This window comes from Vulpes vulpes, chromosome 4 (assembly GCF_048418805.1).
Source record: "Vulpes vulpes isolate BD-2025 chromosome 4, VulVul3, whole genome shotgun sequence".
Taxonomy (NCBI): Eukaryota; Metazoa; Chordata; class Mammalia; order Carnivora; family Canidae; genus Vulpes; species Vulpes vulpes.
In genome coordinates this window covers 71442655-71458219 of record NC_132783.1, presented here as the reverse complement: position 1 = coordinate 71458219, position 15565 = coordinate 71442655, and the positions used below count along the sequence as shown (strand labels likewise).

The window sequence follows — 15565 nt, the reverse complement described above, 5'->3', positions numbered from 1 at the left end:
GATCCTGGGTCTCCAGGATCACGCACTGGGCTGAAGGCAGCACTAAACTGCTGAGCCACCTGGGCTGCCCTGTAAAGATATGTTTAAACTAAGTTAAAGACCTTTTGCTGCTAAATGGGGTAGTTTTTTATCTCTGAAAGAAAAAAAAACCTTATGAATATATATTTTGCTGTGATGGGATGATCTGCGAAGCCCAGAGAACCTGAGGGGGCGCTTTTGTTTTGTAGACTGGGGTGTACAAACTATAAGCTCTCACAAAATAGCTTGGAAGGGTGAAGGGAACTTTCTCAGATTGTTTAGAGCAGTTTGAGGAGGAAGGACACTGAGCTGAGGGCAAGGACATGGAACAGAGATAGAATGGGCACATATGATTAAATTTTACTATTTGGTGACTTAACCATTTTCTCTATCTGCCCTTAATGTCTTGATTTAAATTTTATAGTATTCATTCATGCTTCAGAAATTGGACTTTTTTTTTTACTGGAGCCCAACCTTAGGAAGGGTGTGGAGTGAGAACTGAGTCTACCCAAACATGTTCATTGTTGCTGCACAACTGACATTAAAGGATCTGGGAATTCGTACTCTAAAGAGTTTTAGCCAGTCAGTAACAGAATGACCTATTAGAGATACCTAATTATTCATTTTTCTCTCTTCTTCTTCTTCTTCTTCTTCTTCTTCTTCTTCTTCTTCTTCTTCTTCTTCTCTTTTTCTTCTCCTTCTTCTCCTTCTTCTTCTTCTTCTTCTTCTTCTTCTTCTTCTTCGCATCGAAGTAATATTGTCTGTCTTAATTTATGTAATGTCTTCTTATGTTTAGGACTCGGATGTGGTTTACTATACACGGCAACAGTGACCATTACGTGCCAGTATTTTGACAGCCACCGAGGCCTTGCCCTTGGCCTGATTTCAACAGGTACTTTTCAAAATAAGTTAGCATTGTTACTATCCAGACTTCTAATTAAAATCAAACAGTTACCAAACAGAGATATGTCTAAAACAACCACTTCCCGGCTGCCACTTAGGTAGCACAATTTTTTTACTCTAGGCTGAGAAGGAAATTTTATTTTCCACTGTAAATAAGGGTATAGCTTCCAGAAAATCTTAGGATACATATACAAAAAATCTGGGGCATTTAATGACCAAAATAATAAAGGAACGAAAAGCTTATAGGCCTAGTCAATTGAGAGTCACAAGCTGGTGAGGGCTTGACTCAAAGAAGCAGAGTGGACTATGTAAGTCACCTTCTCTTTGAAAGATGTAGGAGAAATGCCAGGAAAATGGAGCTGTGGGCACTGTCATGAAGCCTGATGCTGACTTCTCATTGTCTCCATTTACTGCACAGGGTACAATTTTTCTAAAGTACTGATTTATGAATGCATCTCACTGGCCGTGTGCATATCCAAATGTCAGGCTGTTTACTCTTGTTCTTCCCTTAATAATCAAGAGATGATCACTGGTGGGAAATGTAAATATAAAGGCCTTCTGGACTTCCTCCACTGTTTTATTTTTATTTTATTATTATTTTTCCTCCACTGTTTTAAAGTAGGGTTGCACTTTTCAGATGGGTTTTTTTCCTAAACAGTTTAGGGAACTTATCAAAATTTTCTGCAGCCAATATCTTATGAGTTTGCTTAGGAGACAGAGTTGCCAAGTTTAATAAAAGTTGTACGTTTATATATGCAACTCACTTGTTAATAAGCACGTATTCCTGGGAGGTCAGACTTCCAGATAACTGAATAAGTTCAATGATCTTTCTGGCAACAGAATCCACACTAATGTTTTATTCCTGAGACCAACCCAGTGGCGACAAAGTGATTCCAGATTGAATTAAATGGAGCAGGATATTTACCAAAGGTGGTTGAAGGAAGCATTGCCAGGTGCGAAATGTGAATCATGGTCTGAGAGGAGACAGGGCCAGAGTCTGAGGACATGGTGAGTTTGAAGCAGAACTGGGAGAAGAAATAGCAAAAGCAGAAGACAGAGAATCCAAAGCAGTTGGGATACAATTCAAAGAACCTTCCAGGATCTCCTGCATATGTGGGAGGGAGCGGAAGGGTAGGCATGAGCTTGAAGGACAATAGGTCTTACCTGCACTGTATTTTCTTTTTTTTTTTTTTAAAGATTTTATTTATTTATTCATGAGAGACACAGAGAGAAAGAGAGGCAGAGACACAGACAGAGGGAGAAGGAGACTCCATGCAGGGAGCTCGACATGGGACTTGATCCCAGGTCTCCAGGATCACACCTCAGGCTGCAGGCGGCGCTAAGTCGCTGCGCCACCGGGCCGCCCATGTATTTTGTTTTTTAAAGATTTTATTCATTTATTCATGAGAGACACACAGAGAGACAGAGACACAGAGAGAGAAGCAGGCTCTTCGCAGGGAGCCTGATGTGGGACTTGATCCTGGACCCTGGGATCATGCCCTGAACCAAAGGCAGATGCTCAACCGCTGAGCCACCGAGGCATCCCTGCACTATATTTTTGTACAGGCATTGTAGTGTAACCACAAGCACAGACCCTGGAGCCAGACCACTAACCGGTTTTGAATCCTGCCTGTATCACTCACTTGCTCTCTGGTGACAGACAAGTTATCTAACTGTTCTGTTAAGCGAAGTGTTGAGTTAAGCCTCAGTTGTCTGAACCATAAAACGGGGATGATAATAGTACTCATCATATCAGGTTATTGGGAATATTAAAGCAGCGTATGTGTAAGGCACATACCAAGGGCTCTAAAAGCACAGAGTATTATAATTATGACCTAAGTCTCCCCTAATGTCCAAATTTATGTGTGCTGAAGATGCCAGAAATTGTATGCTGTATGCTTCCACTGAGTCTAGAAAGGAGGGCATAAGGACCTTGGCCATGGCACACTGAAGTAAAAATGGATCGACTGCACAGTTAAGATTTGGAAGAATTAATGAGTTTTTAGTTTCAACTCACAGGGAGCTAAGGGAGACAAAATTAAGGAGAACCATGGATCTGCTTCGTCTTTTTGGTCTGTGGTAACAGAGTACCATAGACTAGGTGGCTAATCTACAACAGAAATTTATTTCTCAGTTCTGGAAGCTGGAAATCCCACATTGAGATGCTAGTGTGTTGGATTCTGTGATAGACCTCTTCCAGGTTGTGTATTACCATATTCTTGCTGTTTTCTCACATGGTGGAAGGGGAGGGAACCTCTCAGGGTCTCTTGGATATGGGTGCTACTCCCACTCATGAGTGCTTCATGGACTCATGACCTAATCACCTCCCAAAGGCCTCACTTCCTAATACCATCAAATTGGGGGTTAAGATTTCAACATATGAATGGGGGGGGGCACAGACCTATATGAATGGGGGTTTGACCTATAGCATCCACCATCAGTGAAAGATGACAAGCAAAACAAAACTCAAAGGAGAATTTTTTAAAAATTGAAAAGAAACCAAAAATAAAAATATGTGAAATATTGTGACCTCACTGAAAAAAGGAACATGGGCATGAAACAAAGGTTTTGGGGAAGTGATCTTGTTCCCTGGTGAAGAAGGGTTGGTAACTAATGTCTGTGGGCCAGATCTGGTCTACTGCTTGTTTTTGGAGAGCTCCTTAGCTAAGAATGATTTTTACATTTTTATATAGTTAATTTAAAAAAAGGAAATAAGGATATTTCAAAGCATATGAAAATTATGTGAAATTAAAATTTCAATGTCCATAGACAAAGGTTTATTGGAATATAACCATGCTCCTTGGCTTAAAAATCTTTACAATTCTTCTGTGACCTATATTAATAATGGTTATTATGAGAGTCCCAAATTATAAGAGATTAAGATTAAACAGCTCCCATTTCCTTTTTAGGTTCAAGTGTTGGACTTTTTATATATGCTGCTCTGCAGAGGTTGCTGATTGAGTTCTATGGGCTGGATGGATGCCTGCTGATTGTGGGTGCCTTAGCTTTAAATATATTAGCCTGTGGCAGCCTGATGAGACCCCTCGAATCTTCTAATTGCCCTTTACCTGAAAAAACAGCTCTGGAAAGTATACCAGATCAATACTCCATTTACAGTGAAAAAGAAAAGGACCTGGAGGAAAACGCAAACATTCTTGGAAAGAGCTACAGTGCGGAGGAAACATGCAAGAGCATCTTAGCCAGTGGTGGCCGGAAACAGGAGAGTCTGCTTCATAAAAACCCAACAATAATGGCACACGCAAAAGAGGCTGAAACGTACAAAAAAAAAGTTGCAGAACAGACCTATTTTTGCAAACAGCTTGCCAAGAGGAAGTGGCAATTATATAAAAACTACTGTGGAGAAACTGTGGCTCTTTTTAAAAACAAAGTATTTTCAGCGCTCTTCATTGCAATCTTTCTTTTTGACATCGGAGGATTCCCACCTTCGTTACTTATGGAAGATGTGGCAAGAAGTTCAAATGTGAAAGAAGAAGAGCTTATTATGCCTCTTATTTCCATTATTGGCATTATGACAGCAGTTGGTAAACTCCTTTTAGGAATACTGGCTGACTTCAAGTGGATTAATACCTTATATCTTTATGTAGCTACCTTAATAATCATGGGCCTGGCCTTGTGTGCAATTCCATTTGCCAAAAGTTATGTCACATTGGCAATACTTTCTGGGATTCTAGGGTTTCTGACTGGTAATTGGTCCATCTTCCCATATGTGACCACAAAGACTGTGGGAATTGAAAAATTAGCCCATGCTTATGGGATATTAATGTTCTTTGCTGGACTTGGAAATAGCCTTGGACCACCAATTGTTGGTAAGATATTTCTTAAAGCCAACCTATTTTACTGTTCTTTGTAACATCTCTGGATATAGAAATCCAGATTGAATAGTGGCACATATTAGCACAAAATAAATCTGCAAAGATGTCTCATGGTAATGATTTATTCAGAATCACTTTGATATAGTTGAGAAGGTCAGTATAGTTGCTCCAGGACTTGTGTTCATTATTTTATTTGAGAGAAACTCAAAATGTCTGTTTATCCTTGTCCAAATTATTTGGGAGGTTCTCCTCTGCTAACCCCCAGTAGTTGGCTGTAGAGTGCATGGGGTAATATATATCCTAATCCTTACTGTCTCTAAGATTGAGGGAATTAGTGAATGGGCTTCCTCTTCATCCTATTTATATCAAATTCACTTTTTTCTTACTCTCTTTTCAGGTTGGTTTTATGACTGGACCCAGACATACGACACTGCGTTTTATTTCAGTGGCTTCTGCGTCCTGCTGGGAGGCTTCATCCTGTTGCTGGCCGCCTTGCCCTCCTGGGACACATGCAACAAGCTGCTGCCTAAGCCAGCTCCAACAACCTTTCTGTACAAAGTTTCCTCTAATGTTTAGAGGAATATTGGAAGGCACTACAGACTGTTTTCTCATAGCAAAATTTTGCTGTGGCTGATTCTGAATGAATTTTTTTTTTTTTAACAAATCCTATTCTCTATGTACTGTATATATGGCTTCTATTTCCTGTATATATATTTTTCCCTTTTTTCTTTTTTCAAGAAGTGGGACTATTCTGTTTTGCTATTACTCCTGAGTTCTTGATGTCGTAAAAATTTTGGCCCACCTCGGAAGGCTATCTCTGTATAAAGAGATATAATTTCTCTGTAGGATCCATTAGTTCCACTGCAAGGCACCCAGAGGGGGCTCTTCTATTTTAAACCTGATGCAGGCAGCATGATGAGATACATATGAAGGCCGCTGTGGGCCTAAATCCGTCTCTTCTCTATAGTAGACCTGCTAGTATGTGAAAACATTTACAAAAATGGCATTAAGAATTCCAGTGGAGCAAGCCGATCTTTCTTTTTCAAAGCTATTTTAAATTACAGTCACTAGTTTTCACTATTTGGTTTTATTTACCTTGAGGCAGCACCCCATGTTTGGACCCACTGAGTTTAAATTGTTTCAGTTCCTAAGGTGTTTGCTGAGAGGGAGGCAGTCTCCAAGCAGGAACACTCACCACAGCCTTGCTTCATGATTGGCTGCCATAACCATGCTCACTTTTCTGTCAGCATCCACTCAACCGATGTTTCTCAGAAAGTGCTGATTTTACCTGTTTCCAAATTGGAAATGTGTGAACCATTCCGTTCTGGCAAATGGGAAACATCCATCTGCTTTGCGCACAGTGGGGATGAGTCACAAATCCTTGCATAACTTCTCAACAAAGTGTTTATTTGCCACTATCAGATTTTACCACTATTAAATTTTAATTCAAGGGCAGAACTAAAATGTGTGTGTGTGTGTGTGTGTGTGTGTGTGTGTACTCCAAGTCTGTATGAGACATAGAAAGAGAATAAGGAATGGCAATAAGAAACTGATACCCTGATCCAACTTTATTCAATCTGAAGAAAAACTTTTTGGAAGAAAATCAATGTTTAATAAATGGACATTTTTCTAAAGAAATATTTTTTTAACTTTGCTATATGTTGGCATCTTCTGGATCCTTTAAAAAAATATAGTTGCCTGAGTACTACTCATAGAGATTTTAATTCTATAGGTCTAGGCTGTGGGCCAAGCAACAGTATTTTTAGTGAACTCTTGAAGGTATTTTAACAGCACAGCCAGGTGGAGAATGGTAGTTATAAGACTGGCAATGGGAAAACAATCATTCTCTTAAATACTAACAAAAAAGCAGTTTATTGAGGTGAGGAGGGTTTTATAAATAGCCAACTGTGGTTCTTTAAATAGGACGCACTTTTCTTATTGTGCCAAAATTGTCTTTTCATTTCTTTTGAAATATGTAAGATTTTATACTTCTATGTTGCCTTTCTTGGAAGGCGCCTGAAGCACTTTATAAGCATGAAGGCCCACCACACCTCAGTGAGGTAGGTAGATAGTGCTTTTCTATGCAGTAAACCCGGAGTGTGGGGCAATTTCACAACTGAGTTAACCCTATTCAATAATGCAATAATGGGACTCCAAAGTGCCTTGGACTTCTACACCGTACTCAGACTTCTGGAATGTTTTCTGTACCTCATTCTTTAGTGACTGTCAAGGTTAAGAAATAAAAGAAGTGACATTTTTAAAAAGTTAAACTAAATATTTTTGTGTTGAAAGTTCCTTTGTGCCAACATTATATTCAGGACATCCTATAACCTGAAAAATTAGTTTAACTTTCATGACATCCCCACATTCATCAATGTTGATAATTGTCCAAATGCATCTTCACTTTGTCTACTAATGTCATCCAGTGTGTGCATTTTCCATTGTCTAGGGAATGAATTTTTCATTACAATAAAATATTTCTTTGGTTTGTTTTGCATTGGTTTGGTTGCTTTTTTCTCTTCTTAGCCGTCCTCCCCCTGCAAATTGCAGTGACATTTCTCTTGAATGTAAAAAAAATAATTATCACATGTTCACTCCAGGCCCAGAATTTGGTGAGTGGACCTCAGCTTATTCAAGTCGATCTGCCATATTATTTTGACCGCTGCCTTCCGAGGAGCTGTCATGATATGGGCAACATATATAAGTAACTTCCAAAAGCAAAATGAAAAAAGCTTCTAGTAATCCCTTGATTTCGTTTATAACATGGCTAGGAAATGGGGCTTAGGTGGGAAGGTTGCAATAAAGCCAGTCCTTTATTGAATAGATAAGTCATGTTTATGTGAATAATTATTCAAGAGGTGCCCATTTCCTAAGAATTAGCATTTTTTTAACTTTATGCATTTGTTTATGAAAGGGGCTAAACTCATGACTCTGGGATCCAGAGTCCCCTGCTCTTCCTACTGAGCCCGCCAGATGCCCCAAGAATTAGCATTTTAAAAACACACTTAATGAAATTATATTGATTAGAATACAATCTTTCTTTTGTGACTCTAAAGGTATATTTTGACCTTCCAAGTGCCTTCTGCTGAGCTGGGGAAAGATGTGAAGTAAGAATATTTTGTTAGCTCTCCTCTTTCCCTTCAACCTTCTGCCTTACTCTGATTCTCTCTCCATTTAGCCTCCTGGGAGCCAGTTGCTGAACTAATTTTCTCGAGGGTGACTCTGTCATCAGGAGAGAAGTTTCAGCCACCAACTTTTAAAAGCCCCACGAGGACCAATTCCCAAGAACCAGGAGTTGCAGCACTTCGAGGTCATGACCGCACGGTCTTCCCTAGTGTTGTGGGGCCAGAAAGTCTCCTGACCTCAGAAAGCCTCAACTTCCAGCAATCAATCCAGGATTATCTAAACTCAAGATGTTCCGGGAAATAAAGGGGAGCTCGCTTTTGAAGGAAAAAATGCCTCGCTTTTTCCCCCCTCTTAGTTAGGAGTATTATTTTAAACGCATAAAGTACACAGTTTACATTAGCAGTGCCATAAAATTTCTCCTTCATGAATAACTATCTTGGGAACTTTTGCTCCACAGTCCATTGTCTGAAGGATGCCAGTTAATAAAATGCCTCTTTGAGTCAGGAGTTCAACTACAGTCAGTTAAAATGATCAGAGATATTTGGACAATATTGACAGAGATAAATGGACAATATTCAGAGATGCAGTATGCTTACTTGTTAAGGCTCTGATTTCTAGGTTCAAATCCTAGCCCAGGTCCTGTGCTAGGGTGATGTGAGCATATCACTGAGCCTCTCAAAGCCTTAGTTTCCTCTTCTGTCAAACTTGCCCCAGAGCTGGTAGAGGAATTAAATAACATAACCCATATACATTCTTGGCACCCGTTCAGTAAATATTAGCTATTATTATTTTTGTTGCTATCATTATTCCTTAGTGTTGGCCTCTCAGTATCCAAGGCAGATTGTCAAGTGTTCCTGGGCACAGGTATGGGGTAAATGTTTGCCTCAAAGGGCCTCATTTAGAGGAAGAATGAGTCTTCTGTTATGCCAAACTTGTACAGCTCTCACAGCTAATGCCCTCCCCCACGCATGTTCTTGTCAAAATCTTTTACCCTTAGGGATTCATGACTCAGCACATTTTTCTGGAATTACCATTGAGAGGCTCTGACACAAAACAAAACACAAGCTGTTCTTCCACAAATCGAATAAAATTCACTTTGTAAATTGAATTGCTATGGGAATTTGAACTTTAATTTCCTTAAGAACTCATCATCTGAGCTGTTAGGAAGGTGGGCCTGAAATTAGGCAGAAAGCAAAATGCTCACATTTGTTTATTGAACACTAATTGGCTTCAGCTCATGGCTCTTGCCTCCCTCTCCCTTCCTGGGACATCTTTCAGATTGACTCTTGGGGGAGTGTAATTCCTTACCAGGTCTTCTGGGATTCTATTCCTATCAGGTCTGTCACATTAGTTGCTTCTTACTACATATATTCTTTTCCCTAATGAGTGATTTACTTTTATTATCTCTCCTTGCAAAAATAAAAACAATATATATTTAGAATTTATTTTTTTTTCTAAATGATAGTCTATGAACATTGGCAAACAGCGTATTTTCTTTTTTTTTTTTTTGAAGCAGATTTTTTTTAAGTGGGGGAGGGGCAGAGGGAGCAGGAGAGAGAGAATTCCAAGCAGGCTCCACACCCAGCCCAGTGAGAGCTCTCACAACTCTGAGATTTGTGAACCTGAACCGAATTAAGAGTTGAACACATAACTAATTGAGCCACCCAGGTGCCCCCAAAGCATATTTTCTATAATGAATAATTAACTGTGGTCAAGGTGTGCCCTGCTGTAGGTCACCTTAAAACTATAAAGCCCCGGAGATGTGAGTGCTTTTCCTTCCTGAAAAATGCCTCATGTGATAAGGCAAGCTGTCATTCCTCCAGCTTAGATATGAAACCTCCTCCATATCTGTTGCTTTAATAGGGCATTTGTCAGCATAGCCTAAATGACTCTAGAACCATAATAACCAAGGAGAACAGATGGTACTGGCTGTATTAACCTCTAAAAGATGAAGGGCCAGGTTCAACAGTCCATTTTCATGTAGTCACTATGGCTGCTGGGAGAGTGGCATTTTGAGAATTCCTAGGCAGGATCCCCTCCTGAAGGAAATTCTCCCTGAAGGTGAGGTGTGAACAAGGCCTGATGGAAAATCACCCGAAGCCAACAAGACTGCCATGCTGCACACAGAGTCAGGATGAGTTCACATCCCTGGACAGAACTGTTGAATGTCAGTTTGATAAAATGGGATAACATAGCAGACCCTCCTCTGCTCAAGACTGAACACAGCTGCAGCTTCCAAGTGGCATTTTAGCTGTCACTAGCTGAAAGGCACAAGTGAGGATTAGAGCTGGCTCTCTGGTTCGTTGTCAAAGCCCTGGGTAGTGGTGTGAACCAAGGAAAGGTGTCAGCAGAAGCATTAAGAAAACCCCACTGGCAGCTCTGATGGAACTGGGAATGGATGTTGCAAAGAACTCTGAAAGTGTGTGCATATGTGTGTGTGTGTGTGTGAGAGAGAGAGAGAGAAAGAGAGAGAGAGAGACAGAGAGAGAGACAGAGAGAGACAGAGAAAGAGCTGTAAAACTGTGGGTGTTTGAGAGAGATTCTCCTCATTACTTCAGCCTGCAGTCCACTGAGGCAATAGTTATGAAACTTCTCAAGAAGACCTTGTTTCAAGACCTGAGGCATCCCAGGCTTTCCAGAAACACCTGAAAATTGAAAATCCCCAGGTTGTTTTTAGGTAACAGGAAGTCTCCTTTAGCTGGGCTTCTTCAGGGAGTTGGAGATAAACTTCCTTTGTGGGATATTGGCTTTGCCTTAGGCGACTTTGCCCACTGGGGAGAGACCCTCCCTGACAAATTTTTGGGAGGGATGGGGGTTCTCAGTGGAGGAGACAGAAGTTTAGTGCCTACTTAGCTGGGATTGTTCTGTGACTAGGATCATGCCCAAGAAATCCATGGAGCAACAACAGCTGTTGTAACTACCTGGGGTCTGGTAAGCTGAACATCCGGGATAGATGCTAACAAGAAAGTAGCCTGGCATAGGGGGAAAAGCATGGGATCTGGAGTCCAACAGAGCAGGCATGAGTTCTGAGCTCCTCCAACTACCATCTACTAGGTGAGTAATCTCAGTTTCATTTGTTAAACTCTCTTAGCTTCATTTTTGTTATTGGTGAACTATATTGTTGGAAGATTTAGAAATAGTAGATGCAAAATGTCCAGTATGTAGTAGTTTCTAAAAACATAGAAAACCTTTTTAACCTCTGCTCCCATAAAGTGAATCTGGTAGATTGGATTCTTATCTCACTGCTATGTAATGTGGGCATATTATCAAACTATTCAGCAAACAATGTGTGCATAGTGGTGGTATGGTAGAGGAGAGTGTATCACTTGCAGGGGCCATTCTAGCTTCTAGAAATACAAGAATAAAAAAATAAATAAATAAGAATTTTATGTTTCAGTAGGACCAACTGATATCCAGTAAAGTATAAATACAGAACTCACTTTTAAAAAATTTGCTTTTAATTTATATATTCATTCAACAAATTTTTATCTAGTACACACCATGTGGCAGGTACACAGGCATTAAGGTAATGGTGTTAAGACAAATGTGGTCCTTTTGTTCACAATGATTTCTTTTCTTTTTTTTTTTTTAAAGATTTCGTTTATTTATTCATGAGAGACACAAAGAGAAAGGCAGAGACATAGGCAGAGGGAGAAGCAGGCTCTCTGCGGGAAGCCTGATGTGGGACTTCATCCCAGGTTCCTGGGATAATGTCCTGAGCTGAAGGTGGACGCTCAACTGCCACCTAGGTGCCCCCACAATGATTTCTTGTAGCAAAAGTTAGATCCCATGGTACTCAAATTAGTAATTGTGCTTTAAGGCCAATTCTCTCTGTAAGATTGTCCTGGGGGAGGAAAAGGTATACATGTATGTTTGCTGTGATAGTAGGTGCAATAGTGTGCCACCTAGATACCCTTCAGTACCCGGGCATTCATTTCCCTAGGGACTGGGATTGGCTACTGAGGGCTCACAGTGGAGTCCTGCTCTGGGAACTGCCTTCAGCTGGAAGGATCCTACTACCTCCTCAAGGAAGACAGTGTCTAGTGACCCCAGACTCAGTGGCTGATGAATGGCTTCTTTGACTAAACTTGGACTACTCCAGAGAGCCATCCCAGCTAGAAAGCTTCCTCTAGAACCGAGGCCTCTGTTGGAATTGATTCATAGCTTAACTTTTCCCTCTGCCCCATCTTCCTTCCCTTACCTCTTTACAGGTGCTTTTCTGGAAAGCACTTCCCAGTAAACTTCCTGCCATGCAAATTGCATTGCACAGTTTGTTTTTCACCAGGAAACCTGACAGAAAACACCAGTAATTTCAATACAGTGGGATAAAGCCCTGCACACAGTGTGTTCAGGCACTCTCGCAGGCACCAAAGATATAGCTGTGTGCAAGATAGACAAGGTTCCTGTCCTCTTGGAGCATGTCAGGGCCTCAGAGCTAGTTGCAATAGAAGCCTCAGCTCCTATGGGAAACTCTGGAGCTGGAATGATCCTTCAACATTGTCCCAATTGAGTTGTCACCACTGACTCACGCTAAAATTCCTAAAAGAATATATATATATATAGGAGCCAAAATGCCAATCACTGATTTGTATGAGCAATATAATAACCAAGAGGACTGGACCTTCCAGTTCACCTGGTAGTCTCCGTTTCCATATATTTAAGTTCAACGGGAAGCCAAATACCACTAATTGGAAAGTATTTGAGGTGCCCGGGATCAGTGCCATGGTAGCTCATTGAGTGATGTGCTAATAGCATCATGAAGAGACAGCTTGGTTTAAACTTTGTCACTCTAAGGAACTGCCTCTAGACAGTGCATAGTTGGGCACAGACAGTATTTGCCCTCATGACAATCCTTTTATAAAAGCACTGTGGCTAACCAACCCCTGTTCTCTCCCCAGTATGCTACAACTTCTGATCAGGTTACTGCCAAGTGCTACTGGTCATAGCTTCTGGGCAAATGTCTACTCAGAGGCGTTATGCTTCATTGCATATTTTATTGCTCAGAAGGTAGTCTGCATGGGCAGAACTTTTGCTTGAGGGAGCCACCATCACCATGAGACAGATGAGGAAACCAAAGAATCAAATGAGCCAAGCAATGTGCCCAAGGTCACCCAGCCAGTGTCTCAGGCACAGGCCTACTCCCTCCTGTCTATTTATGGTGATGGGGAAGTAAATGTGCATCTGGAAATGATCTGATCCAACCCCATGACCTCACAGAAGAAAAGTAGGCCAGAAAAGAGACAGGGTCCAGAACACAACTACATGCCCAAATTTTCCTGTTAAGTTGACTCTTAAGTACAAATAACACAAGATCATTGTCTTTGCTAGTTTCTTTACTTCCTGATGTGACAAAATGTTTTAGGCTCACCGATCTTGTATATTTTCTACCCCATATCTGGAGTTAGCCATTCCTCTAAGGAGAATAAGGGGATGATTTTTAGACCACAATCTAGGTACTTGGGATTCTCATTGTTGGTGGGTTGGGGATTGTTTCTACAAAATAGATATTTTTATTTTTTCAACAGAAAATGCAGCATGTGCTAATATTGATAATTCTTTTTTTTTAATTTTATTCATTTATTCATGAAAGACATGCAGAGAGAGAAAGAGAGAGAGAGAGGCAGAGAGGCAGAGACACGAGCAGAGGGAGAAGCAGGCTCCATGCAGGGAGCCCGATGCGGGACTCGATCCTGGGTCTCCAGGATCACGCCCTGGGCTGAAGGTAGAACTAAACCGCTGAGCCACCCAGGCTACCCTAATATTGATAATTCTCATTTAAATTGAGGATCACATTTTTTTAAACCTAACTTCACTGATTTTATGTTTATACTTATATTTAGACTATTTGATGTTGAAAATTCCAATTTGCATGACAATATTTGCTTTATCCTGTCATGTGTATAACATTTTCAAAATAATGATATTACTATTATTACTGGTAACACAATTACTGAAATACTACTTTACAGGTCTTTTCATCCTAAGGTAATCTATTCAGGATGTGCACTCAGATTAGTATATTTTAATCCTTTGAAATAGTTCCCCTCTGTGTAATTAAGTCACCAACCTGACCCTTGTAAGTTGTATTTCTTCTATTATGTGAGCTTAAACATCTTTCCATATATTTAAGGGACATTTTATTCCTTGTAAACTGCTTTTCTATAGAATTATTGATGTTTTATTCTCTACTTTTAGAGACTTCTATATATTAGGGATATTTGCCCCTGTACTAAAAGTTAAAATTATTTTTCCCAGTTTGTCATTTGTCTTTGTACTTTACGATCTCTTTTGCCATGTTGAAACATTTTTAGTTTGTATTTGACAGATTTTTTATTGAATGTTTTCAAGATGATTTTAAATACAAATTTATATATTTTAGATACTTGCTATGTGCCTGTTTTAAACTTGTATTACCTTCCTTTTTTTAGGATTTATTTATTTATTTATTTATTTATTTATTTATTTATTTATTTATTTGAAAGAGAGAGAGCACACATACAAACTGGAGCCGGGTGAGAGGTGAGGGGGGAGTGGGTGGGGGGCAAAGACTCCCCACTGAGCACAGAGCCCCCTGCAGCATTCCATTCCAGGACCCTGAGAGCATGACCTGAGCCTAAGTCAGACACTTAACTAATTGAGCCAACCAAGTACCCCAAACTTGTATTAATGTCCTGTAATCATAATATAAAGTTTTAATGTTATAGGGTGAACTTCATGAATACTTTCATTTATGACTTTTGTGTCACATTTAGGAAGGCCTTCACAACTCCAAGAAGATAAAAAAAATGCATCAGGATATATTTGATTATAAGCTATAGAATATCAAGCTAAAAGTTGTGACTATATTAAGAATATTTATTATTTTGTATAGCAAAAAACATCTAGAGGTACAAAAATCCCAATATTCATTAATTTTGTGGCTCGAGAATGTCATCAATTGACACGTGCTCTTTTTATCATTTTATTTTGCTATAATAACAGTTTACCTCTCAGGCTGGCCTCAGAAGGCCACCACTGTTGCAGGTATCACAGACAAACAACTACAGATATAGACGCTGGAGATACCTCCTTATGGTTCTGGAAAATCATTCTCAGCAGTCCCATGGTGAATCTCAAGTCCCAACTGTGTCTTACACTCATTTCCAATGTAATCCCTGGCCATGGAGATGGAATCAGCAGGAGTGACTAATGAAGATTTATCCCTGGGACTTGGGAAGGATTTGAAACAAATGATCACCACATATCTGAGCATAATTTGGATTTTGTGAGCAAGAAAAAAGGAAGAAACCACTAGTGGGTAGTTTTACAATTTCTTTCTTTTTTACATATAAATCCTTGATCCACCTAAAATTTATGTTGATATAAGCAGTGAGCTAGGGATCAAACTTACTATTTTTTCCTAAATAACAAGCTATACATCCTATTTATTAAATGCTTTATCTTTTTAATCAGCTCTTTTATGAGAGTTTTGAAAAGGAAACATTAAGGAAAAAAAATTGCTGATCCCATTGGAATTTTTGATCAAGTCTTTTGAGTTCATACTCTAACATAAACTCCTGTGAGATAGTACCTGAAACTGCATTGCTCACACATGCCAAGTCCATACTGTGGGAGCTGGAGATGTGATTTCTCTCTCCATCTGAAACCTAGATAAACATATGGAATATAACTAAGAAATCATGAGT

General features: G+C 39.8%; 1 protein-coding gene across 12 annotated transcripts in view; it reads left to right on the top strand.

Annotated features, from left to right (window-relative positions):
* The window catches only part of SLC16A9 (solute carrier family 16 member 9), a 59147-nt gene extending 51896 nt beyond the window's left edge, over window positions 1-7251 (top strand). For 8 of the 12 annotated variants that reach the window (XM_072756049.1, XM_072756048.1, XM_072756050.1 and 5 more), the window contains exons 4-6: window positions 815-910; window positions 3831-4748; window positions 5152-7251. In XM_072756049.1, coding sequence (XP_072612150.1) covers window positions 815-910; window positions 3831-4748; window positions 5152-5330 — 1193 coding nt within the window. In that variant the 3' untranslated portion in view covers window positions 5331-7251. The remainder of the gene's footprint in view (window positions 1-814; window positions 911-3830; window positions 4749-5151) is intronic. The other 4 variants (XM_072756055.1, XM_072756054.1, XM_072756053.1 and 1 more) reach the window with 1 other exon arrangement.
* Window positions 7252-15565: the final 8314 nt, after the last annotated feature.